This window comes from Macaca nemestrina, chromosome 5, assembly GCF_043159975.1.
Source record: "Macaca nemestrina isolate mMacNem1 chromosome 5, mMacNem.hap1, whole genome shotgun sequence".
NCBI lineage: Eukaryota > Metazoa > Chordata > Mammalia > Primates > Cercopithecidae > Macaca > Macaca nemestrina.
In genome coordinates this window covers 89,772,637-89,798,602 of record NC_092129.1, presented here as the reverse complement: position 1 = coordinate 89,798,602, position 25,966 = coordinate 89,772,637, and the positions used below count along the sequence as shown (strand labels likewise).

Here is a 25,966-nt window from a genome sequence, read left to right as displayed (position 1 = left end):
CTAGCTTCTACTACATATATAGCACTCATGTCTCAATATCTGTAAGTCTAATGGATACTTTCTGTTTATTTGGCTTTACAGCAGCATTTAACTCCAGTTACAACTTCCTTCTTGAAATATTCTCTTTTTTTTAAACATAACACTTTAAATTTCTTCTTATCTCTTTTGGCTGCATCTTCTAAGTTACCTTCTCTAGCTCTTTCTTTCACAATCCTTTAAAGTGTTGTTTCACGCCATCTTTTCTTCCCAGTTCTGTGCTGTCATCTTAGGTGATTTCACATGGCAGCCACAGTGATTTCTCTTTTTGTCATTCAACCAATCAACAAGCATTTGTTGAGCACCTAATGCATGTAAGGCACTAGGGTACAAAAGGGAGAAGGTTAGAAGGAGAGGTTGTATTCTAATGAAATGATTTCCTCCCTCCCTTCCTCTGTGCAGGAGAACTATTTTTTCTGACCAGTTTGAGAGGGAGTTGCTGACATGATGTTCTGTCACCACAGATACTACAATCTGTATTTCCTATGGAAAGGGGCATCATCCTATATAGCTATAATATAGTCATCAAAAACAGCAAACTAACATTGATTGATTACTACCATCTAGTCCTTGGATCCCCTTTATATTTTACTCATTATTGTAATAGTGTTCTTTGTAGAAAAAGGATCCAATTCAGGATCACAGATTGCATTTAATTGATATGAGTCCTTAGTCACTTTCAATCTGGAATACTTACTTGATTTTTCCTTGACATTTATGACCTTGACACTTTTGAAGATCACAGGCCGATTATTTTATAGAATGTTAATTGTTGCTTGTCTGCTATTTATTGGATTATAATCTGCTATCATTATTTACATGTTCATACTGGCCCTGATGTAGCTAGTGGTAGCGCCTGCAGGTTGGCTTTTTACATGCCCCCATCATTCTTGAAACTTTCTTTTCTTTCTGGCTTAAGATGTTCCAGGCTTAGTTCACACTTTCCCTGTCCCAAGCCTCCAATCAGCCATTTCTCCAGAGATCTCTGCTTTCTTTTAGTAGAGTATGGGATTTAGAAACCAAGATCCGGATACTACATTACTTACCACTATTGGGTTCTCACTGCTCCCAGGCCCTCTCAGAGTAGACAAGCTAGCACAGGGCCCCCAGTCCCCAGGCTGCCAACCAGTACCAGTCTGTAGCCTATTAGGAACCAGGCTGTGCAACAGGCGAGAGTGGGCAAGCCAGCATTACCGCCTGAGCTGCTCTTCCTGTCAGATCAGTGGCGGCATTAGATTCTCATAGAAGCGTGAACCCTATTGTAAACTGTGCGTGCAAGGGATGTTGGGTGCATGCTCCTTATGAGAACCGAATGCCTGATGATCTGAGGTGGAACAGTTTTATCCTGAAACCATCCCCCACAACCTGGGTCCATGCAAAATTTGTCTTCCATGAAACCAGTCCTTGGTGCCAAAAAGGTTGGGGACCACTGAACTAGGAGTTACACATACACATGTACATACACCTCTCTATACATCTGTATTTCTATATCTTTATCTGTGTGTATTGGAAACTGTGCGTTTGTGCTGATACTTCCAATTCTAGTCCAATACTGTAAGTTTCATTTCATTCTAGTTTCCTTATTTTCCATGTTTGTAGCTTTCTTCACTGACTAGGAAAAATCTAACTCCTATTATCCTTAATGTATTTAGTTACTTGATTAATTCCCCTTATGTGACTGGTTTCCCATTGCTACTGCAGCTCCCTTTCTCATGTGGGTGTTCTCTTTACTCCATGTAGGCTCTGACAGCCTGCACCAGATCACCCTCCTAACACAAGAAATGGATGGTTGTTTCTGGGGAGAGAAACTGGGTAGCTGGGTGATAGGAATGGAGAGGGATTCTTCAGTTTTATAACTTTTTTGTACCCTGTTCATTACGTTGTCAAAAACTAAAAACTAGAAATATCTTTGTTCCTATTTATAAATATTTACCTTTTTTCTTTGACTAATTATTGTGGTGATGGTAATTTTCATCAAAATCAGCTGTTTTTCTCATTCATAGTAGTCCTGAGTTTCACTATATGGAGGTACCATCAAATAATGAGAGGAAAATAAGTTTTGAGCCTCAAAAGATGTTGCTAGGTTGTGTGGCTTCTAGATAGTACCATTTAAGGCACCATATCTTCATATTTGTCTCTTAAAAATAAGGAACCATCCCACTTCTCTAGTCTAACTTCAGAGGAGACACCTGCATTTCAGACTTTTAAAAAGTTTATATTTCTTGTTTTTATGGATATTTCTTGTTATTATGGATAGCCAGAGGGAAGCACAGGAAGCAGTTAGTGAGAAGAACGATATATGTAGGTATACTAAATACGTTGTATTCCAAATTGAAATAAAAACTCAGCTAGAGTTTCATCATACAAAAAAGCTAGAAATTTTGCACAACTCAATTCATTGTTTATTGAACACCCACAATAAGTTAGGTACCTAGACATTTTAAGATGAAGTCCTTCAAGGAGCTTTCTACATTTTTGTAAGGATGTGTTTGGGTTGAAGGGAACAAAAGATAAAAAAACATGAGAGGTTGTAACAATTATAAGGTAAACAGAGGAGAGCAAAATTCACAGAGGACCTAGACTTTGTTGGTTTGGAGGTTTGCTATGGTTTGGATGTGGTTTGTACCCACTAAACCTTATGTTGCAGTTTGATCACCAATGTGGCAGAATTGGGAGGTAGGGCCTAGTAAGTGTTTGGGTCACAGGAGTGGATCTCTCATGAATAGATTAATGCCCTCCCACCAGGTGAGTGAATTCTTGTTCTCAGGGGAATGCATTAGTTCTCTAGAGAGTATATTGTTTAAAGGAGTATGGCTTCCTTGGTTTTTCCCCTTTGTTTTCTCTTTCACTATGTAAATTGGAATAGCTTGAAACCCTCAAAAAATGTAGCTGCTCAATCTTGAACTTTCTAGCCACCAGAATCATGAGCCAAATAAACCTTTTCTCTTTGTAAATTACCCAGCCTCAAGGCTTTTGTTATAGCAATACTAAACTGACTAAAGCCCCTGCCGTGCTTCCAGATACTATAGCTAAAAATTTTGAGTAAAACAATTTAATAAAAAGCAAATTGATCCTAAGAATTGGGTAAAAATAATAATTTACTCAAAAACACAGTTTTAAATAGTTAATTCATTTTCATACAACTGTTTCTGCTTTCACAAGTTTGAAGTAGAAAATATTTACATTATCCTAAATCATCAACAATGGAGGATTGAAATGTTAGAATTACTTAAGTCGTTTTGTTATATGCATTAAAAATGAAAACAGATCAACCTTAACTAGAAAGAACAGGCATACTGGCTTAAAATGAATAGAAAAAAAAATTGTAATCAGAATAAAAAGTCTAGATTATTTTCTTGTATCCTTTACTTTAAAAAAAAAAAAACTATAGGTATTATAAATGAGATACAGTCATAGGGGTCCACCCCAAAGAAATGAAAGCATTCATCCATACAAAGTCAAAAACATAAATGTTCATAGGAGCATTATCCACAATAGCCACAAACTGGAAATAGTTCACCCGTCTGTCAACTGATGAGTATATAAACAAAATGTGGTATATTCATACAAGGGAATGCTGTTCATCAATAAGAAGGAATGAACTACTGATGTATGCTTCATCATGGATGAATCTCAAAAACACAGAAAGGAGAGCACATATTAATTCCATTTATGTTAATGGCTAGAAAGGCAAATTTATAGAGGCAGAAAACAGATAATTGTCTAGATTTAGTAGTGGCAGCAGGAATTAACTGCAGATAGCTATCAGATAACTTTTTGGCTGATGAAAACATTATAAACTGGATTGTAGCGATGGTTGCACAACTCTGTAAATGTGTTAAGATCATTGAATTGTACATTTACTGTGGGGTAGATTTCATGTAATTTAAATTATACCTTATTGCAATAAAACTGGTTAACAAAAGAAATGCATAGTCATTGCAGAAAATAGAAAATACTCAAAAGCAAAAAAAAAAAAAAAAAAAAATTTAAAATGGATCCCTCTCAGTCAGTCACCCTAATCTAGCCTCATATCATTCCAAACATTTTCAGTGCACATGTGATCTCATTTTTCTTCGAAAATAGAACCATATGACATCCACTTGAATATTCCCAAGTAAGGAACGAGCCTCCCAGACAGAAAAAACATTGAAGAAAAACCTAAAGACCAAGGCAAATAGTTACGTATCATGGAAATCTGAGAATTTAGAGGAATGGGAATGTAAACTGATCCTTGATTGCAAGTACAAGTTGATGTCCCTGATATTTCAGTAACAACATTCCAATTAAGGATTTAAAATTTGGTGTAATTTTTGACTTTATTTTTAATTTTAAGTATTTAAGTATTTTTCTTAAATTCTAATTATCCTATTTTTTAAGTTCGTTAATCTATAACACTATAATGAGTAAGAAGTTTTTTTTGTTTTTTTTTTTAACTTTCCATAAAGACCTACAGCTGTGAATTCTTTGATTTCAAAATATGGATTTCAGGAGCAGCTTCTTTACTGTGAGTTTGGTTTAAATTATATTTACTTAATTAGCTGCTGAATAGGCTATTAATGTAAAACTAACTTTAATGCTTTTTCCTCTTTGTTAATGTAACTAAAATATTTCCTGGTTTAAAAAAGTTTCTGTATCGAGTTTTATATATGTAACTATCTGTGATACTCACCACACATTTAATATTGGTTAGCCCTAGAGCACTATAATGAAAAAAAGTAAGCATTTATAATGAAAATATATGTCTCACACACTCTATTATACATGTACATATAGATATTTAAAATTGTGGCCGGGCGCGGTGGCTCAAGCCTGTAATCCCAGTACTTTGGGAGGCCGAGGCGGGTGGATCACGAAGTCAGGAGATCGAGACCATCCTGGCTAACATGGTGAAACCCCGTCTCTACTAAAAATACAAAAAACTAGCCGGGTGTGGTGGCGGGCGCCTGTAGTCCCAGCTACTCGGAGGCTGAGGCAGGAGAATGGCGTAAACCCGGGAGGCGGAGCTTGCAGTGAGCCGAGATCGCGCCACTGCACTCCAGCCTGGGTGACACAGCGAGACTCCGTCTCAAAAAAAAAAAAAAAAAAAAAAGATATTTAAAATTGTAAGATTAAGAGTAGTTTTTACTTTGTTTCTTATGATTTTGCTACATTATCTAATATGAAAGTAAATCGTGTTTCACTAACAATTGTTACCAAGAGTTGATAGCAATAAAAGTACATTCCTATCATTGAAACAACATATTATCTCGAAAATAATCTTTGTTCATTATCTTTGTTGTTTGTGAAGCTCTTGGGAGGTTTTGAGGGTTTTTTAATGCTTTGCTGAAATAATTTTTAAAAGCAATGATTTTGTCTTTCAACTCAGATTATCTGTGCAAATGTAAGAACTAAAATGAAAAATGGAAAAGAAATATCAAGTATTGAACCAAAAATTAATTTTCACTGTCTATTCAGAATATGAACTTTAAAATTTTTGTTTGACTGATTTAAAATTAAACTGAATTTTTTGGAATCTATGTAATTAGGGGTTGGTGTAATTTCATTACAATGTAAAGTTCTTCAAATAACAGTGACTTCACAACTTTGGTCAGAATTTAGAATGGATTTACATTGTACAGTCATGAAATTGAGGATTGTATGTTGTAGTCTATTGAGAAATCTGGACTTTTTTGATGTATTCTAATTTACTCAGCATTGCAATTTTAAAATTCATGCACAAACTAATTTTTATTTCTGTTACAGACTAATTTTCATTAGCCTTTCTTTTTGCCAATCATCTTTTGAATGTGCTTGCTGATTCACTTAGAAATAGCTCCCTTCCATCTGCTTTTTCCTTTTTAGAGGATTTTAGTTTCTAAAACAAAATGTTAAATGTTATGGTTTAAATAAAAATATAAATTTGGTATTAATGGCAGCACCTTCCACTTCGTGGTGGTGGTGATGGTAGTGATACTTAGTTAATAATTATTATTGAGTCTTTATTACCTGCCAGCTACCGTTCCAAGCAATTTACTTGAATACAACAATTCTGTAAGATGATACTGTTATTATCCCCATTTCACAGATACAAAAATGGAGAAATAAGGACAGTGACTTGTCTAGTGTTTCATAGCTAGTGGGTGGCAGAGTTGAGGTTTAGACTTAGTCTGATTCCAGAATGGATCCTCTTAACCAAGGCATTATACTGTTCTTTTAGGTGGGGCTGAAATGTCTTACTTCAATGTAAACAGTGGAAATGTAATAACTCTTTAAAATGCTCATAGTTTTATTTCACACTGCTGGTGCTAATATAGTCTAGGTGTCTTGATTTTTTTAATATTAAAAAATGGAACTTGTTAACACTAATAATTGTGTATTACCTGTTCTTCAAGTGTTTTATCATCTGTTTTTAGTGAATCATGAAATAGATAATGGCATGCTATGTTTTTCCCAAAATTACTCAAACTAAAAATTTCAGGTTAATATTAACTAGTTTGAGTTACAAGTTCAACACCTTTAGCTAGTTGCCAAAATGCAAAATTTCCCTGAATTTATAATCTGAATATTCTCATAAATGGCAGGAAAATTTTGTCTAAAATATACTACCTTTATTTTTGCTATTTAAACTTCAGGTTGGTTTTTTAAAGGTTAAGAATAAGTAAATTATGACATAATAAAGTATTTTACTTTTTAAGATTTATACCTGCTCTGATTTATTTGTATTCATGTGGTTTTGTTTTAAGCTGTGCTTGAGGAACTTGTTAATAGCGGACGCTTACGAGGCACTGTGGTTGGTGGGAGACAGGATAAAGCTGTGTTTGTCCCTGACATCTACTCCAGGACACAGAGTACTTGGGTGGATTCCTTTTTTAGGCAGAATGGCTATCTAGGTAACTTTCTTATTTCTTTAAAACTAAAATTTCTTTTTAACACTAAACTCATTCTTCAAAAGTATTATACTAACCCTAGAGTTCTCCTTTGATCTGTGGGTTATATTAAAAATAACAATAAATAAAAATTTTAAAATGGGAACCCTAGAGTCTACATATACTGTCCTGTATGATCAGAAGATTATAATGGTTCCCTTTGAGTATAAAGTAATCACACTGTGAGTTTCTATGGGTCTTGGAACTGAGTTTAGTTCTATAGTTACTGAACAATTATAAGGTAAAAAGGCTAAAAGCTGGTACTAATTGCTGCCAATCTTCCAGTTACATTTATTAAGATGGCACTATAAACTTAAAAGTATTAATTCATATAAGTAATTATATCTTACATTTTGTGAAGTTGCCCAGTTTTTCAGATATATCATCTTAGAAATATTTTGTTGACTATCAGATTTACAATGGGTATTTTTATTGGTTACCTAATACTTTGGAAACATTGAAATTATTCTAAATTCTGTGTCTGAAGTTCTACTGTCATTTGGATAAATTGGACTGAATTTAGTTATTTAAACAATTAGCGTATATATAAGATATATATACATATATATATAGCTTAGTTTAATCAATTTTATAATCCAAGTCAAAATGCATAACAGATTCTTTCCTCAGTAATAAACCTGTATGTCCTTAGTATATAAACAATTTAAACGTATGGTATAAAATACTGGGTTTTTCTTATGTTTTCTTGACTTCCTAAAATGTACTTTTCAGTTTCTTCAATTATAATCATGGATTAGAACTTTATTATAACTAGTTTTCTTAACCATGATTATTTGGGGTGGAGTTAGAGGAGTTAAGAAGGTAGATATCTCTAATAACTTTATTGGCTGTAACTTTTAAGTCTTTATTTTTCACTTTTGTCTTACATGTAATTGACAGTTCTAATCCAACTTTGTGATGTATTTGTAGAATTTGATGCTTTATCCAGACTTGGAATCCCAGATGCTGTAAGCTACATAAAGAAAAGATACAAGACTACACAACTCTTGTTTTTGAAAGCAGCTTGTGTTGGTCAGGGACTTGTGGATCAAGTGGAAGCATCAGTAGAAGAAGCCATCAGCTCTGGAACATGGGTTGATATTGCGGTATGTTTTATCTTTTCCTCACTTTTCTTTAACAATGACAACTGATATTTTACTAATATTTGACCATTTAGAAATTAGGATACATAAAGATGGTCTTGGCTTTGGAGGCAAATTCTAATCATTGTTATAACAAAAATAATCTTTAGGCTTAAAGTCTTTCGGGTGACCTACTACGTGTGGACAGTCAACATCCAGAATTCTATAAATCTCAAAACAAACAAGCAAACAGTATAACATTCCTGTTAATCGTGATAAAGAATTGATGAGACTTCTCACATCTTTTCCAAGCATTTACAGCTGTACTGGCATCAGGCATTGTGTAGCATTTGTTTATTCCTTATCCATTAATCTCTTCTAACGTATTAACACAAGCTGCCTTGGCATTGATAGTGTTTACTTCAGTGTTCAATGTTGACTTGCCTTTCAGTATGCCAAAAAGATAAGTGTAGATAAAGATAAATAAATGAGGCCAATCCATTATTTTCTAGTCGGGCCCAGACCCTCTTTATAAAGCAGAAATTCTTTGTTTTGGATATGAAAGTCCCAAAGATTCCAGATTTAAGTGTTCTTTTATTCATCTAACAAAACTACCTTCTGTGTGCCAGGCACCATTCTATTAATACTTGTTGTGGATATGGTAGCCAGACAAGCTTGCTGTCTTTAGGAGGGATACTTTCATTAGGGAGAGATAGTTAAGGAAAACAGTAAGATAATTTCAGATAGGAGGAAGAGTTATGACAAAATACATTTTGAAGGTTATCAGGATATTCTGGTGGACTGCTTGTGACATCGTGAGAAAGACGAACTATGTGTGCCTTGTAGGTTTTGGTGTTGTTTTGAACAATTGGAGATGTCTGTTAGGCATACAAGTGGGGAAGGTAGGCAATAGGATATATGATTTCAGAGCTCAGAGTGGTGATGAAACCAGAAATACAATTTGGAGGTAATCGGCATAAATATGGTTCCAAAAGCCACTGGACTTAATGAGATCACCTAGAGAGAGCATATATGTATATAGCAAATGGTTTCACTGCATTATATTGCATTTATACTTTATTTTTATTTTGTTTGTAATTGTAGCCTCTGCTGCCCACTTCTTTATCAGTTGAAGATGCTGCCATATTGCTTCAGCAGGTGATGAGGGCATTCAGCAAACAGGCCTCAGCTGTAGTCTTTAGCGACACTGTTGTAGTCAGTGAAAAATTTATAAATGACTGTACAGAACTGTTCCGTGAGCTGATGCACCAGAAGGCTGAAAAGGTATGCCAGATTTCCTTTTATCTGCTAATCTTAATGATATTTTCAATGTAGAATCATCTGATGTCTTTTGAAAAATGGGATAAGCAAAAGTGAACACTTGGTGTCATTTATTATTTCCCTTTAATGTATCATTCCTTTTTATTTTCTCTCCCAGATTTGTTTTTTCTCTTATTCCCATCAAAACATATGACTTAAAAGTTGGTGAACTGACTTTATAAATTAAAATAACATAAATGAAATTACACACTTTTCAGTTAAGTTTCCTGAGGTTGGTCCAACTTTAAAACATCAAAATGCACAAAAAACAGTATCTGTAGATATGTACAAATATACAGTGTATTTGTCAATCAATACACAATATATTAATCTAGCAGAGTCTCAATAGTTTTTCCTATTTGGGGTACACAGACAGGGTAAATTACTGAAGAAAGAAATTTTGTTACCATTTATTAGTTCCTCAGAGCAACTACTGTCAAAGTATTTTGAAATAGAGGTCCTGCCAGGTCTGTGTTAATGACTCTTTAGTTCATGTTTCTAGTTGGCAGCGTCACCTCCTTAAGCCTGCTCTCAAATAGGTAAAATAGGCCTATTTATTTTAAACTGTTAATAAATTTATGAGGGCTTATTAAATATGTAAATTGTTTAGCTGTTCTCCTTCTAAGCTCTTTAATAGTCTAAAAATGAGATAAATTTCTGCATTTAACCTGATAAGCAGCAGAGAAGATTAAAAAGTATACATGTTTGATGTCAGCAAACCTGAATTTAAAATGTGTATTCTCTGTATGACTTTGGACAAATAGAACTCTAGTTTCCTTATCTTTAAAGAAACGATTATGATGCCTACTATGGAAAGAATAAATATAAATAAGGGATATATGTAAAACATCTGTTCCATGTGAACTACCAGTTATTAAATGACTCTTATTTGGGATTTTTTACTCAAGTAAAAATTTAACATGGTCATCACTTTTCTTCTTTCCTTGGGCTCCTCCCTCTAACCACAAAAATAAATTCAGAAAAAGATTATTATCTCGTGTGAACTGTCAACATTTTAAGCATTTTCCTTTAGAAAAACAAAAAGGAAATAATATTGTTTTTATCATAAATGTATACTTCTGTCACTAGAGATTATAGGACCCTATCCCATCAGAAAGAATCAGTATCCAAACTTGGAAATACTTCATCGTTGTTATAAACTTTTGGAAAGCAGAGATTATTAAGAATGAGTCCAGAGGGGGAAAAAAAAAGATTATATGACTTACTATGCAACTCACATATGGTAATTTGGGTGGAGTAGGGGATGGAGGGTTCATTATCTTTAATAATCTCAAGTATCCAGGTGGCATTGGAATTGGGAGTCTCAAAAAGCAAAGGAGCATGGGGCATCGATTAAGCTGTGGTAAAACCAGCCAGTAACAGTTGGAGAGGATTGCATCTGATTGCCACTGTGTAATCAGTTGTTAAGTGACAGGATAGGATTTCTCATTAGTTAATAATGGGTACAAAAAAAGTCAAGAGCAGCAAGGGAAGAGACCTATTTTGGGCAAGGAGAAACATTTGCCTTAGAGTGACAGCTCTGAAACAAAGCTCTAGAGTTCTTCTAAGCAACAAAACCAAACAAGAATAATCAGTGAGTATATAAACAACTTTTATGCTTTTGGAAATGCTATATGTTTTTCCTACCAAAAAAAAACATGTTTTATTTTAGGAAATGAAAAATAATCCTGTGCATTTAATCACCGAAGAAGATCTGAAACAAATCTCCACTTTAGAAAGCGTTAGTACAAGTAAAAAGGATAAAAAAGATGAGCGAAGAAGGAAAGCAACAGGTAATAAATTGTTAACAAGGAATATTCAAAGATAAGTTTTATATTTGCTGCAGTGAACTTTGCATTTATCACATTTATTATGCCCTTTGAAAGGCCTTTTATTTTATTGATTTACCTTTAAACAGCTAATACCAACCAAATATTTTGCCAATGTGTTAAATTTTATATATTAAAATGGAAATATTGGTGATTATGTTTTCTGTTTTTTTGTGTGTATGTGTGAAAACTTAATTTTGTCATCATGCTTAGCTCTTGTTTTTCCCCATCGTTCCAGCCCAGTAGCCCTTTTATTTTTTTTGATTCTCAAACTTGCCAGGGTCATATTCACCTCAAAGCTTTTACACTGTTCTTTTTACCTAGAATGCCCTCTCCCAAACTTTAGTAACTGGTTTATTCTTTCATTCAGAGCTCGCCTTTAAATGCCACTTCCTTAGGGAGGCCTCCTAACCCTTCTGAGTAGTAGCCACAGTCACTCTCTGCTACCTCATTTTGTCAATTTATTTGCATCACTTTATCACCATGTTGTGTTTTATTGTTTGGGAACTGTGTTGATTTCATTTATTGTTGTACTCTTGCTACATACCCAAAGCACCACTTGATATATTTTAGGTGTCCTATAAACATACTTATTAAATGAAAGAATTTCTCAATGAAATATTTTTATATTTCTTTTTCTAAAGTCACTAGAAATTATTCTAGGTATCACTGGTATGCTTGTAATTTGCGTTGGAAAAGTAACATATATTTCCATAGTTTTTATAGTAGGAATAGTGTTATTAGTGCTTTATCGGAACTGAAGAAATTCAGTATTCAGCATTTTTCATTAATAAATACACTCCTAATTCTTTGAGTTAGTTTATTTCCTCATCCAAAATCTTTTTCTGTAAAACCTTTCAATAGCATTATGAAATTTCTCTATTCTTCCAGGAAAATTAATAAATTACTTAAATAAATCACAATAATATTCGTAGCTATGGATATTTAATCATGTTATTTGAAGATACAGTTATAAATTTGCCTTACGTCAGTATAACTAGTCTATTTAATATTTTATTTCTTATTAAAAGTTAAGGGTCATTTGTTGTTTTATTTTCAGTGATAATGCTATTGTATTATAATTGTTTAATTACAGTGTGTGGAATCATATCAATCATGAATGTCCCCCGCCATAGGAAACTTATTGCCAATTGTAAAAAGCATGTTCACTTTAGACTTATGCTTTTGAAAATAGAATTTTTTTTATTTTCAAAGCATGGGAAAATAAATTAATAGAAGTTTAATTCTAGGATATGATGAAATCTAAGGCAAATCTATTTAGAATTTAGAAAAAGATCTTTAGTGATTATTTTATTAAAAAGACTAATCTTTTACTTATTTTATAGTAATATAATATAGTTGTAATATGTTCAATGGTTTAAACCCATTATCAGTATTCCATTTTGTAGAGTAGATATTTTACATGTAAATATCAAAGAGCAGGGAAATGCTGAAGTAGTATTTTTTATTTTTATTTACAGTGTTTGCAATGTTTCATTTTTTTTAAGTCTATAGTCAATAGGTAATGATACTTTTATACTTAACCAATTAATATTCATTGTCAACATCTATGGAGCACGTGTTATGTTTCAAGCATTTCTGTAAAGAATATATACATTAATGACACATGATCCTTACTCTTCAGAAGTTTATAATCTGGTTGAGTGGCAGATGAGTCAGGATGTCTCCTCTAAAAACAGGTAATAATCTTTCAACCAAGAAGGCAAAATAAGAATAATTAAATTTGTGAAGTCTTGTAATAGAAGGTTATTGATGAGGCTGTGGTAACGCAGATGAGCAAAGGAGGACACATTTCTTTTGGGGAAGGTAGAAGAGGAAGTGAAGGAATGGATTTTTGTTAAAATATTGAGAGTTACAGAAAAGAGGTGACATTAGAGAAGGAGAAAGAGAGTGCATTTAGAGCAGTCAGTCTATCTAAGTGGATTGCTCAAAAGATTTCATATTTTATTATTTTTTATTTATTAGATTTACTAAACTTTTAATAAGGGAACTCCAAATTTAAAAAGAGTCTAAAAGTTTCTTTTACCTTTATTTTTTCTGCTGTAAAGTTAAATACAACAATATAGCATCATTATTTTCTAAAAATGATGATTTAGTTAAGTAATGCTAACTAATGTCATTTTCCCACCAGAGGGCAGTGGAAGCGTGAGAGGAGGAGGTGGGGGCAATGCCAGAGAGTACAAAATTAGAAAAGTCAAGAAGAAAGGAAGAAAAGATGATGACAGTGATGATGAAACTCAATCATACCACACTGGTAGGTAGCTTTTCTTTACTTTTCCTTGGTGTATGTGTGATATTTTTAACATATTTTCTTAAGAAGTATATAATTAGGTATATATGCTAATACAGGAAGTCCTTGTTTTGCAGTTTCAGTGGCACAAATTTCAGTTACCACACTTTAGTTAAATAATATCAGTCCAGTAACAACACTGTTTATCTTAAATACTAGATACAAAGATACTTTGATACTGAGTATTGTATAAAGTACAGATTTCACTGCTAGCTCTTCAGTCCACAAATCAGTACATAAATAACAGATGCATATCATGATCTGTGACAGTCACACCACTCATTATATAGTTTGTCAATGATTGGTCACTACACATTGGTTATTCTTTATGCACAGACAACAAAGCATGTAGCTGTATTGCCTAATTGTCTCCCAGTTATAAACGCTGTGATATTTTACAGAAATGGATAATCATAAAGAGAATTGGCCAACAGAGATAAAAGTGCAGCAAAGAAATGAAAAGTGGTAACGCTGAAAATAAAATTGGAATCAAACATAAATGGAGTTATAGAGGGACTGTGGGAATGTTGACACTGCCATTGTTCAAGAAAATGAGGAAAGTGGTTATGGCAAAAAGGATGAAAACATCTTAGAAGATGTGAAAATGGGCAAAAACTTTACAATTTTTGGAGATATTCCAAGACATTGAAAAGGCAAGGGATAAAACATTGGAAGCTGATTCAGAGTTAGAAAGTGGTATAACAATTTATAAGGCATAGGAAAACTACTTGCTCCATACTGCAAGTTAATTGATAATAAGAAGAAAGCAAACACTGTTCAAACTATTCCTGATAAGTATTTTACACAGAAATAAAACACTTTCATTCTCCATGTTCTAATGTATTAAAATACAGCGTATTAAATTATAAACATTAGTTTTACTTTTCATTTTCCTATACATTTATAACCAACAGTAAAAGCTTTTAATGTTTACCAGAAATTTTTAAATGCCACAGACCAATTGTAATTTTTCCCATTGATTATTAAGAAAGCTTTGCATGGTTTCACCTTACCTTGATCATTTTTATGGTCTTCCACTGCCATGCAAAACAAGTATTAGGGTTTTTTTGAAAAGTAGACTTTTGCAAATTTAAATAGGAAACATTAATTTTATGTACCTTTTACTTTCATAGTAACACCTAACAGGTTGGTTGCTTATATCTAAGAGAGAGAATTAATTATATGCATCTTTCTTTTCCTAGACTTGTTAGTGCTTGGCAAAGAAAGTCTGCAAGAGACATCTTTTGTTTTTCTAATTAAAATTAAGATATTTTTAATTTTTCTGTTTAAAAAAGGTAAACTTAATGAAACCATGATACCACCCTCTTCCTTATCCCCACCTAAATGAAAATTTAAAAAAAAAAAAAATTTAAATGATAATAGGTTGAGATTTGTGTTTTCCCTCTTTCACAGAATTCATTACATACGGGCTATAGCTGGAAGATGTAGATATCAAGTGATGTGCCTGCAGCTATTAATGTTCTACTTGCTGTTTGTAATAGCACAGTTGTTTAAGATTTGTCTTTAAAGTATTCTGCGATAGGTAGAAATAACTACTGTTCCTCATGTATGTAAAACAGTGTTAATTAAAGGAAAAGTATCTTTATAGGAACTACTAGCTTTATCCTTATTTTAAATAGGATTAAGACTATCCATTGTGAATTTTAATTTTTCACTGGTAAATGAATATTCCTTTTGCCCAGGTGTACTAGGCATGTGGGTGAAGAGGCATTACAAAAAAACACTTCTCTAATATCTGTAATCTTAAATAATTGTTAAATGAGGCATGTGATACTCCTTTTGTGAATAGATTATTATTGAAAGGCGCTATAAACGTAGTAAAACCATCTTACCTTTAAAAATGTAATTTCAGTGCTTTTGAAAAAAAATTTGTGTTGTAATCTCTGAAATGGAGGATGAAATTGGGTTCTCAGCTAAAATATAGGATCAACTCAGTATGAAAGATTACTAGAAGAAAATGTAATTTAATAACCTGTAAAATGCATAAAGGAATTAAACAGGGAAATCATAGATCATTTAATGTGAACATCAGGAATGGACAGCAGATCTCAGAAAATAATAGTACTGTCTGTCTACTCTGAAGCTAAGATGTTAACTCCTTAGATTTTTATTTATAGTGAAAATTGATTTTTGAGCCATTTTATTTTTATTTCTAAGGTTTTTGCTTGTAGAATCAATAACTTAATTAAGCTAGAAATAATCATTTTTATACCTTTACAATTTCTAATGGAAATATTGTTAGCTTGCTTTTGTCTACAACCCATGCTTTCCTAAGTAAATGGGTAGGCATGACATTTGCACAGTTAACAATTATTTTCATTACAGTAGCTGCATACAAATTTTCCATACTATAGACTTATTTTTGTGAGAGCAAAAATACAGAATTTTGAGATTTTTTTTATCTATGCCTTTTCCAAAAGATAAATTTTAGCTTAAACAATTATTGGAATTGTGATTCACATGATTATAAAGACTTTCCAAAGATCTTATTTAAATTATAAGGATTATTTAATATCTAATAAATTTATATTTTTATAAAGGAGGAAAAACTGCCCAATATTCCTTGTTCAACAAAGATAAATTATTCTTTCCTTAAAAATTTGTTTTGAAATACTTGTTTTGACTTCTGGCTATTTGTATCATCCAGGTTTAACAAAGGGGAAAACCCTTTATTATTTTCTGATTGACTTGTAGAAAATAATCATTTTTAAATGAAGTTAGAAAATGATCACATAAGAAATTTTACCACTTCATGATAAAAACCTTCAATAAACTAGGCATCAAAGGAACATACCTCAAAATAATAAGAACTACTTACGACAAACCCACAACCAGCATCATACTGAGTGGAGAAAAATTGATAGAGCCATTAAGAACTGGAAAAGGCAAAGGATGTCCGCTCTCACCACTCCTATTCAACATAGTACTAGAAATCCTAGCCAGAGCAGTCAGGCAAGAGAAAGAAAGAAAAGCATCCATACTGGAAAAGAGGAAGTAAGATTATCTCTGTTCTGATGACAGGATCATATACCTAGAAAGCCATAAAGACTCCTCCAAAGACTCCTGGTCTTGATAAACGACTTCAGTAAAATATCAGGATACCAAATCAGTGTACAAAAATTAGTAGCATTTCTATAAATCAGTGCCTTTCAAGCTGAGAACCAAATATTATTTTTTTTAATAGCTACCAAAAAAAAAAAAAAATACCTAAGAATACATTTTACCAAAGAAATGGAAGATCTCTACAAGAGTAACTACAAAACACTGATGAAAGAAATCATAGATGACACAAACAAATAGACATCCCAGGCTCATGGAGTAGAAGAATCAATATTGTTAAAATGACCATACTCCCCAAAGCAATCTACAGATTCAGTGCAATCTTTATCAAAAATGAACATCATTTTTCACAGAATTAGAAAGATATACTCCTGTAGTTCATATGGAACCAAAAGAGAGCCTGAAGAGCCAAAGCATCCTAAGCAAAAAGAACAAATATGGAGGCATCATATTGTCTGACTTCAAATTATACTACAAGGCTATAGTAACCAAAACAACATGGTACTGCTAGAAAATTGGACACATAGATCATTGGAACAGAATACACAATCCAGAAATAAAGCCACATACCTACAACCAACTGATCTTGGACAGGGTCAACAAAAATAAACAATGAGGAAAGGACACCCTATTCGATAAAAGGTGCTGGGAAGAACGAAACTGGATCCCATCTCATCATATACAAAAATCAACTCAAGATGGAGTAAATATTTAGAATGGAGTAAATATTTAGAATGTAACACATGAAACTATAAAAATCCTAGAAGAAAACCTGGGAAAAAATATTCTGGACATTGGCCTAGGCAAAGAATTTATGATAAAAATCCCAAAAGCAAATGCAACAAAACCAAAAATTGACACGTAGGACTTAATTAAACTAAAAAGTTTCTGCACAGCAAAATAAATGATTACAACAGAGTAAATAGCCTTCAGAATGAGAGAAAATATTTGCAAATTATATTTCTGACAAAGGACTAATATCTAGAGTCTACAAAGAACTCAAGAAAAAACCCATTGAAAACTGAACAGAGGACAGGAACAGCTATTTCTCAAAAGAAGAAATACCAGCAGCCAACAAACACATTAATAAATGCTCAACATCACTAATCAGAGAAACGCAAACTAAAACCGCAATATATCATCATACACCAGTCAGATACACCAGGCTATTATTGAAAAGTCAAAAAACAACAGATGTTAGTGTTGATATGGGGAAAAGGGAATGGTTATACACAGTTGGTGAGAATGTAAATTAGTTCAACCTCTATGGAAAACAGTATGAAGATTTCTCAGAGAACTAAAATTAGAACTACTATTTGACCCAGCAATCCCACTGCTGGGTTTCTACCCAAAGGAAATGAAATTATTATATTGAAAAGACACGTATACTCATATATTCATTGAGGCACTATTCACGATAGCAAAGTCATAGAACCAGCCTCAGTGTCCACCAATGATTGACTGGGTTAAGAAAATGTGGTATATACCATGGAATACAATGTAGCCATTAAAAACAATGAAATCATGTCCTTTGCAGCAACATGGATGTTAGTTCATTACTCTTAAGTGAACTAACTCGGAAACAAAACAAAATACCACATGTTCTCACTTACAAATGGGAGCTAAACAATGGGCACACATGGAAAATAACAGAAGGAACTCCAAAACGAGGGAAGTTGTGGAGGGTGTGTGGGCAGGGCAAGAGTTAAAAAAATTACCTAATAGGTACAATGTTCAGTTTGGTTAATGGGTACAGTGGAAGCCCAGTTCCTACCAGTATGTCTTATATTCATGTAACAAACATGCATACAAAACCCCTGAATATAAAATAAAATATTTTTTAAAAGTTTTATTATATATCCTAATTTCAAAATTGTTTTTACTAGTTGTTGCTATTTGACATTAACAGTTGAGTAATGAATGAATTGTTGTCTTACTAAATATATTAATGGAGTCCTATTTGCCATCTGGTTGCATGTTATTTATTTATTTGCCATTGCTCATGTCTGTTATAGGAAAGAAGAAGCCGGAGATCAGCTTTATGTTCCAGGATGAGATTGAAGATTTTTTGAGAAAACACATACAAGATGCCCCCGAGGAGTTTATTTCGGAACTTGCTGAGTACTTAATAAAGCAAGTATAAAATGTATTTTTTCTGTTTTATGATAGAAATTCAGTGGGTTAAGTAAGATTTTTTCCAAGATCATAAAAAGCAAATGTATTAGATATTTTTGTTTCAAACTTGGACTTTAACCTAGCCACCAAATTTCAGATTTTGTTTGCCTACAGCAGCAGTTTAATTCAACAAATATTTGTTAAGTGCTTTGGGCAAAGCAGTATGGGAAATAAAAGACAGGAGCTGGAAAGTGTCCTCATTCACTGATCTTACAGTCATAGTCTTGGTTAGGGAGAAAAACACCGGCATTAACCACTGGCTGGTCTCTTCTATAGCACGAAAAATAACATTCAAAAGGAAGAAAAGATAATTTTCTATTTTAATTTGGCAGAAAGTAAACTGTTTAAGGATAATATAGAGTAACAAATTCACTTCAAAAAGAACAAATTTAGGCACTCCTACCTTGTGAATGGCTAAGGGTATTTTTATATAAAAATGAGGAAGATTATGTATAACTTGACCATTAGTAACTAACTAACCTGGTCATCCCTCAACTTAGTTTCACTGTGTACGCTTCCATAAATGCAATCCAGGAGAGCAGTGTATCTAACTTTGATTTTAGAAATATAACTTCTGTGGTGATCATTTTTTTAATATAAGTATTTTTTGTGCATAAATGTATTATAGAACTATATTTTTCACATGTAAAAAATGAAATAGTTACTAATCATTTTGCACTGCTTTTTAAAATAATTATTTTGTTAGGCATAAAAAGATTTTCTTTAAATATATTTTAATATTTTAGAAATTGAGAATTTTAAGTTGGAATTCCTGAAGATGAAGAACAGATTTATAGTCTACTATTCTCCAAATTAATTTTAAAAAGCAATTTTGAATTATGGGGGTTTTGTTCTTGGTGTCTTAATTGCAATAACGTTGAATACTTTATAATAGAGAAAATTAATCTATTCCTGTTTTAATTCCTAGGGTTGGGGAACAAATTGTTAGTGAACTTGTCTCTAAATTAATTTTATTTGTATAAAAAATAGAGATCTCTATTCTTAAGCATTATTTCCATAGAAACAAAATTCCTTATCTACATAAATACTCAGTACATTTTAGTGAACTAAATATATTTGTCTTGTGCACAGACCTCTTAATAAAACTTATCTCGAGGTGGTACGTTCAGTATTCATGTCTTCAACAACTTCTGCTTCTGGGACGGGCAGAAAACGCACAATCAAGGACTTGCAAGAAGAAGTTTCAAACCTGTACAATAACATTAGGTTATTTGAAAAAGGGATGAAGTTTTTTGCAGGTATACTTAATCTTTGTTAATCTTATTTTTTCATTGATTTTCATAATTTGGGGAATAAATTAGTCTTAATAAAGCTCCTTTATTTTCCAGATGACACACAGGCTGCTCTTACCAAACACTTGCTGAAGTCAGTGTGTACTGATATCACTAACCTCATTTTCAACTTCTTAGCTTCGGATTTAATGATGGCCGTAGATGATCCTGCAGCCATTACAAGTGAAGTATGTTAATGATTGCTTACCGCTCTTCATGTGTTCTGTTTTGCATCTATACACATTTTATCTTATCTTATTTGGAGTAAAGAGGAGAATAAAATACAGTAAAAGAGGTTTGAGGAAAAAAATCTAAGTTTTTTTATTCAACTTTTGTACAATAATATATACAGTTGCTAGCAGGATTGGCAGTATAACTAGTCTGTTAAAAATAATGATGCTTTATTACTTTAGAATAAACAGTTTTTTCCTAATTATTATGTCACATTCCCTCTTCCTAATGACTGGCAAATCCCATAACATTCTGACCCGTTTCCATATCTTTGAAGTTATTTTTCCTTTAAGGACATCTCATTTCAATGTTTAGACTAATTCCAATTTAATTTTTTAAAATTCTAATCTCAAACTAAATTCAAAAGCTCATCTATTCCCTTCCTGCGATGTAATGTCGAGCAACGGCTCCCAATTGCATAGAGAAAGAAAGGTGCGGTCTATCCCAAGATGACAACCCCTCCTTCTCGTCCTCTTTCTTCTCTATCCTCCTCCCACCTCCTCTACCTCCTCTTCCTCTTTCCTATTCTTCCTCCTCCTTCCTCACCTCTCTAGGTCCACTTCAAGTTGGAGATTTAGGAAAAATGAGGGAAGAAGAAGTGTCTTGATGTGACTGACTACATATCACTGTTTTGATCACAGTCAAACCAAATCAGTCTGATGTTTGTGGTCTTTGGTGATGTAGTTAGTTGTTGCCTCATAGGCAATATAAGTTGTTTCCTTGGAATGTTGTTTAGTTTCATGTGACTTCTCACAGTAAGGACCATCCCTCAAACAGAGGAACGGTTATTCCTCCTACCCCAGCAAGGTGCTGGCCCCCTTCCCTTCTTCTTGAGCAGCAAATTCCCAATTGTCTGGACAGTTTAATGTCTCCGGCCCTTGTACCAACCTCTGCTGTGGAAAATAAAGGAGATCCTGTTCCATGCCCTTTAAGGGCCACAGAAGGATTGGTGTGTGATTGGGGCAGGGAGGCTAGACAGGAGCAACTAGTCCCTAATCTTCCCAGACATTATACACTTCAGAGCCTGTTGTCAAGCCGTTCCAGCAAGTCTGCTCCAAAATTTTATGCCAGAAGAAACTAAAAGACTCTGATCAAGAATACCGTAAAACTTCAGTGGACACTTACATGTAGAGAGAGGTGCTGAAAAGATTCCTCACACCATAGAGCATAACAAGCATCCAACCTCGAACAAGAGCTCAGTCTCCCATCTTCTAGGCATCCTTGGTCTTTATGAGTGGGGCCCTTCACAGCTGTCACTGGGGAGAGAAAAACACTCTCTTCCTGCTCCAATGGAAGAATTAGCCTCTTAACCCAAATATTCTGTTTCTCACAAGGTCAGTGACTCTAGTCTTTCTCTTACGTTGATGAAGCAGGTGGGAGCAGCAGGGCTGTATCTAGCCTGTTTGGCTGATTGGCTATTGACTCTAATAATGTTTTTGTCTCTAATTTGAGATCTAAAATTCAAGAATATGATAAATTCCACTCAGCAACTTGTTACAGTATTTTTTTTCACTTTATCTTGTATCCACTGCATGTCAAAAGCACAGTACTGAAAGAATTTTTATTTACCCCTACAGATAAGAAAAAAAATTTTAAGTAAATTATCAGAAGAAACCAAAGTAGCTCTTACAAAACTCCATAATTCTCTGAATGAAAAGGTAAGTAAAGTTTTATTCTGTTTACATGTCAGGGCTAGCAGTTTGTTACAAAGATCTTGGAGTAGATTTTTTATCAGAGTAATTGTAAATCCAATCTAAAACTAGTATTTTGCGCTCAGCTGCCTCTTTGAAAGGTGAAGAGAAGACCAAGCTACTGGCATTTTACCATTTTTAGTTCTATATCACAATTTCTAATTTATTGAGAAGTGACCCTTTTAAAAATTGTATTTAGGTTGTAAAATTACAACATAGTTATTAAATGGCTGTACTTCTTTAGGCAGTTATATATAGAAGTAAATTATGGTATTCAATGCCTTTTCAGAGCATAGAAGACTTTATTTCTTGTCTGGATTCTGCAGCAGAAGCTTGTGATATTATGGTGAAAAGGGGAGACAAAAAAAGGGAAAGGTAACATTAAATTAGTATATATTTGGTAGTGTTCTTAAATGTGGGACTTTTCATATCTGAAATTTGAATTTGTCTGACTGTTACATAGAGAATATGTATCTAATGTGTCTAATATATCTAAATGGCTGTAGACCTTCCAGATATTCGAAGTCTTAAAATAGTTAGATATTTCTCTCTGACCCTCTGGATCAAGTAGCAGAGTTTCTTTATCCTATAGTTCATCAAGCCCAGGAACTTTTTATTAGCTTGGGGACTTTCCTTACAGCAAACCTCATCTAAATCAGTGCGAATTTGTTTGACCTCCAGCAACTCAAAACAAAAAACATACTTTGAGTATTCCCACTCTATAACTTTTTCTTTAATTTTGTAGCATACTAATCTATCCATGCCATTTAGGTTTTATGTGTATATATCTCTATTGAAAAGTTAACTTAAAATATTTATGGAATTAGATAAACTAGAGAAGCTAAAAATTAACAGAAAGGGATGAATTGAAATTGGTGAGAACTTCTTAAATTATGATAATGAATTTGTGTGCCCTTTTTTTTTTTTTTTTTTTTAGACAGATACTGTTCCAGCATCGACAAGCACTGGCTGAACAGCTGAAGGTCACGGAAGACCCTGCTCTTATTCTGCACCTCACATCAGTCCTGTTGTTTCAGTTTTCAACCCACACCATGCTCCATGCACCTGGAAGATGTGTCCCACAGATCATTGCTTTTCTTAATAGTAAAATCCCAGAGGTATTACATTTTCAATACACTTGAAACTTTCAAAACTTTCAAAGTTTTAGATTCTGAATATTTTGAGTGGATTGAGACGAATTATTGTCAGCACTCAGGTATAAAACATATTAACATCAAAGTCCATTTCCAAAAATGTGAACAGAGGATTAGGAGATTAATTTTTAAAAATTCCACATAGCTCAAGAATCTTTCAAGAATGTTCTGAATTTGGAAATTAAGCTTTCAGAAAAGATACAATTATGTCAAATCTCCCATTTCAGCTTCTTTATGTTTAACTTATCCATCAACGACCCATTCAAAAGTCTTTTCCTGTCCCTTTTACCTAAAAAACCCCTCAACTAAAAGGGAACTTCCCTATCCCTTTGACTGTATCTTTGGTGATAGAACCAGGCAGGGTCAACTTATGGTAAAGTGATTTGCATTCATGTTTTATCTCTTCTAAATTGTACACTCCTTGAGAGCAGAAACTGCTAGATGAGACTTGCTACTTACATGGCCAGTTTTTTGTAAAGATGAGGACCTTCAATGTGTATTGGTTAAAGAAATTCTACTTTATCTGTTCCACAGAGAGTTAAATTGTGTTGGTTAACTTTTCTTTCCTTTTTCACAGGATCAGCATGCTCTTTTGGTAAAGTATCAAGGTTTGGTTGTAAAGCAGCTAGTCAGTCAAAATAAGAAGACTGGGCAGGGAGATTATCCCTTGAATAATGAATTAGGCAAAGAACAAGAAGATGTTGCCAATACTCGTAAAGAGCTTCAAGAACTTTCTTCATCCATTAAAGACCTTGTTCTCAAATCTAGGAAATCATCTGTGACAGAAGAGTAATGATCTTAATTTACATTTGTCATATAGTAAACATTTTCCCCCAAGATTGGAGGTGAGTGGTCACACAAAAGTAGTCACTATACAGCTCCCCTCTCCTCGCAAAAACCACCTCATACACACACAATTCAGTTAAAACAGTAGTGTTGTGTTAAATGTAAATCTTAAAAAGATGTGAATTTTTGTAAATTGGGTTCTTCATGGAAGTTTTTTTCCACCTTATTTTCACACAAATACTATATGAAATTTTTCACATAAACATTATTTTCACATAATTTTAAAAATTACATATTTCAGGTTTGTTTTCTTTCCAAATGTTGAATGAAAAACAAATTTTCTGATCCATTTATCCCTGGGGAAGGATTCATTTGTTGTGAGTGCCAGTATACTTAAATGTATACTTTAAATACATTTAAGTAGAAATTTAAAATGTGGTCTTTTAAAAAAAAAAAAAACAAAAAAAAAACACACTTCTGTGTCAGAAATGAAAATAAATCACGTATTTTATTTTTAAATAGAAAACACTACTTCAAAACTAAAATACAGAAATTTACAAAAAAAGAAAAATTATTACTAAGCCCTTGCTTTATTTTTGGCAGAATAAACATTGATTTTGGTTGGGGCCACAAGGATGCCTTTACAGGTGCACAAGAAACGCTAGAGTGGCCCATGCATTGTTGTGTTCTATTCTAAAACAAGCTACTAACAAGAGAGAGAACACATGCAATTTATTACCAGTAAGCATAAGTCATATTTAACATTGGATAAGCATTTTATACAAAGATTTTTCTTTGATCCAGTTTGCATTTGTACATTTTATTTTTTTAGTTCCGTAGCTGCTCTATCACATAATACTTTGTAAATACTAGTGTGAAAAACAGATAGGATGACTTTTCCAGTGGTAGGAACATCTGTACGTGCATTTAAATCATTACAAGCTTTTTTCCAAAACTAGAAACCCTTATTAAAAAATAAGTATTTTTGTTTTCTGAAGATTATTAGTTAAAAATAACTTAAAAAGGTCCTTAGAGTAATAATTTCAACCAAATGAATTTCAGGCAACAGTTTACTATTTATCAAAAAGGAATTTAATTATTTTTAATGTAATTACAAATTAAATTTCAAATATTTAAAAATACTATTTTATATAATTCCTTATGACATTTTAAACTTTATATTTTAAAATATTTGAATACAAAAAGATCAGTCTACCTCTACTCCATTCTAGACAAAGTATTAATCCTTAGTGAAAGTAATTAAATTGCTGACTTGGCATATTAAAGTTGATAGGAATGCAACATTAAATTTAAAAATGTTTCCCATGGGTAATTTTCTATTATATATTTTCATATGGAAAGGGAAAAATGATAAATCCTCTGTAATCACAAACCCCAATTTCGTTTTGTTTATTCAGCTTCTAAAATATTGAACGCCCAGACTTTTAATTCAACCTTTAAGAACCTTATCATTTATGTTTCAGTAGATATGAAAGTAATCCATGTTTGTGTCAAACGATCATAGAAAATAAATAGAGACAGTCAAGCAAGTAAAAAGAAAAGCATTGTTTTAATTTGTTTGCATTTTTTTCATTTGTCAAAATGCTGCTTTTGTTGCCACAGTAAAGAACGGTTTTTATTGTTTTGTAAGTAAAATTACATAGCTGATTTTGTGTGTAAAGATTAATTTCCTTAATAAAAATTATTATATGTTTATTGTGATCTTAATAGGCAGGGTTAAGAAAGTTATTTAAAATAAAGTTACCTATTCTACTAAATTTTATAGTACTTTGAAGCTTCTATTAACACAAAGATTAATTGGTGCATATATTTTATGTATATATATTTTGAATTCTCATTTTGAACATTATTAAAGGATTTTATTTTTCTTACACAAAAATAGTTCCATAGCTCTCAGTGTCTTTCATTCCTTGAGAGTTTGCCATTCTAGAACCATTTTATCTTAGTAAATGATTTCTCAGTTAACTAGATTTCAGCAAATGTGTAGCTGTATTCTTGCATATGCTAATTCCTGCTATTGCAGTTGGGGTAGAAATATTGGAAAATGTG

At 32.9% G+C, this 25,966-nt stretch overlaps 1 protein-coding gene across 2 annotated transcripts in view; it reads left to right on the top strand.

The window, feature by feature from the left end:
• LOC105498566 (UFM1 specific ligase 1) overlaps positions 1-25,674 on the top strand; it is a 33,320-nt gene extending 7,646 nt beyond the window's left edge. For both annotated transcript variants that reach the window (XM_011770710.2, XM_011770712.3), the window contains exons 7-19: positions 4,485-4,543; positions 6,762-6,908; positions 7,875-8,050; positions 9,131-9,310; positions 11,019-11,139; positions 13,328-13,450; positions 18,583-18,700; positions 19,835-20,001; positions 20,092-20,222; positions 21,843-21,923; positions 22,246-22,331; positions 22,894-23,074; positions 23,688-25,674. In XM_011770710.2, the coding sequence (XP_011769012.2) occupies positions 4,485-4,543; positions 6,762-6,908; positions 7,875-8,050; positions 9,131-9,310; positions 11,019-11,139; positions 13,328-13,450; positions 18,583-18,700; positions 19,835-20,001; positions 20,092-20,222; positions 21,843-21,923; positions 22,246-22,331; positions 22,894-23,074; positions 23,688-23,903 (1,786 nt within the window). In that variant the 3' untranslated portion in view covers positions 23,904-25,674. The remainder of the gene's footprint in view (positions 1-4,484; positions 4,544-6,761; positions 6,909-7,874; positions 8,051-9,130; positions 9,311-11,018; positions 11,140-13,327; positions 13,451-18,582; positions 18,701-19,834; positions 20,002-20,091; positions 20,223-21,842; positions 21,924-22,245; positions 22,332-22,893; positions 23,075-23,687) is intronic.
• The last annotated feature ends 292 nt before the right edge of the window (positions 25,675-25,966 follow it).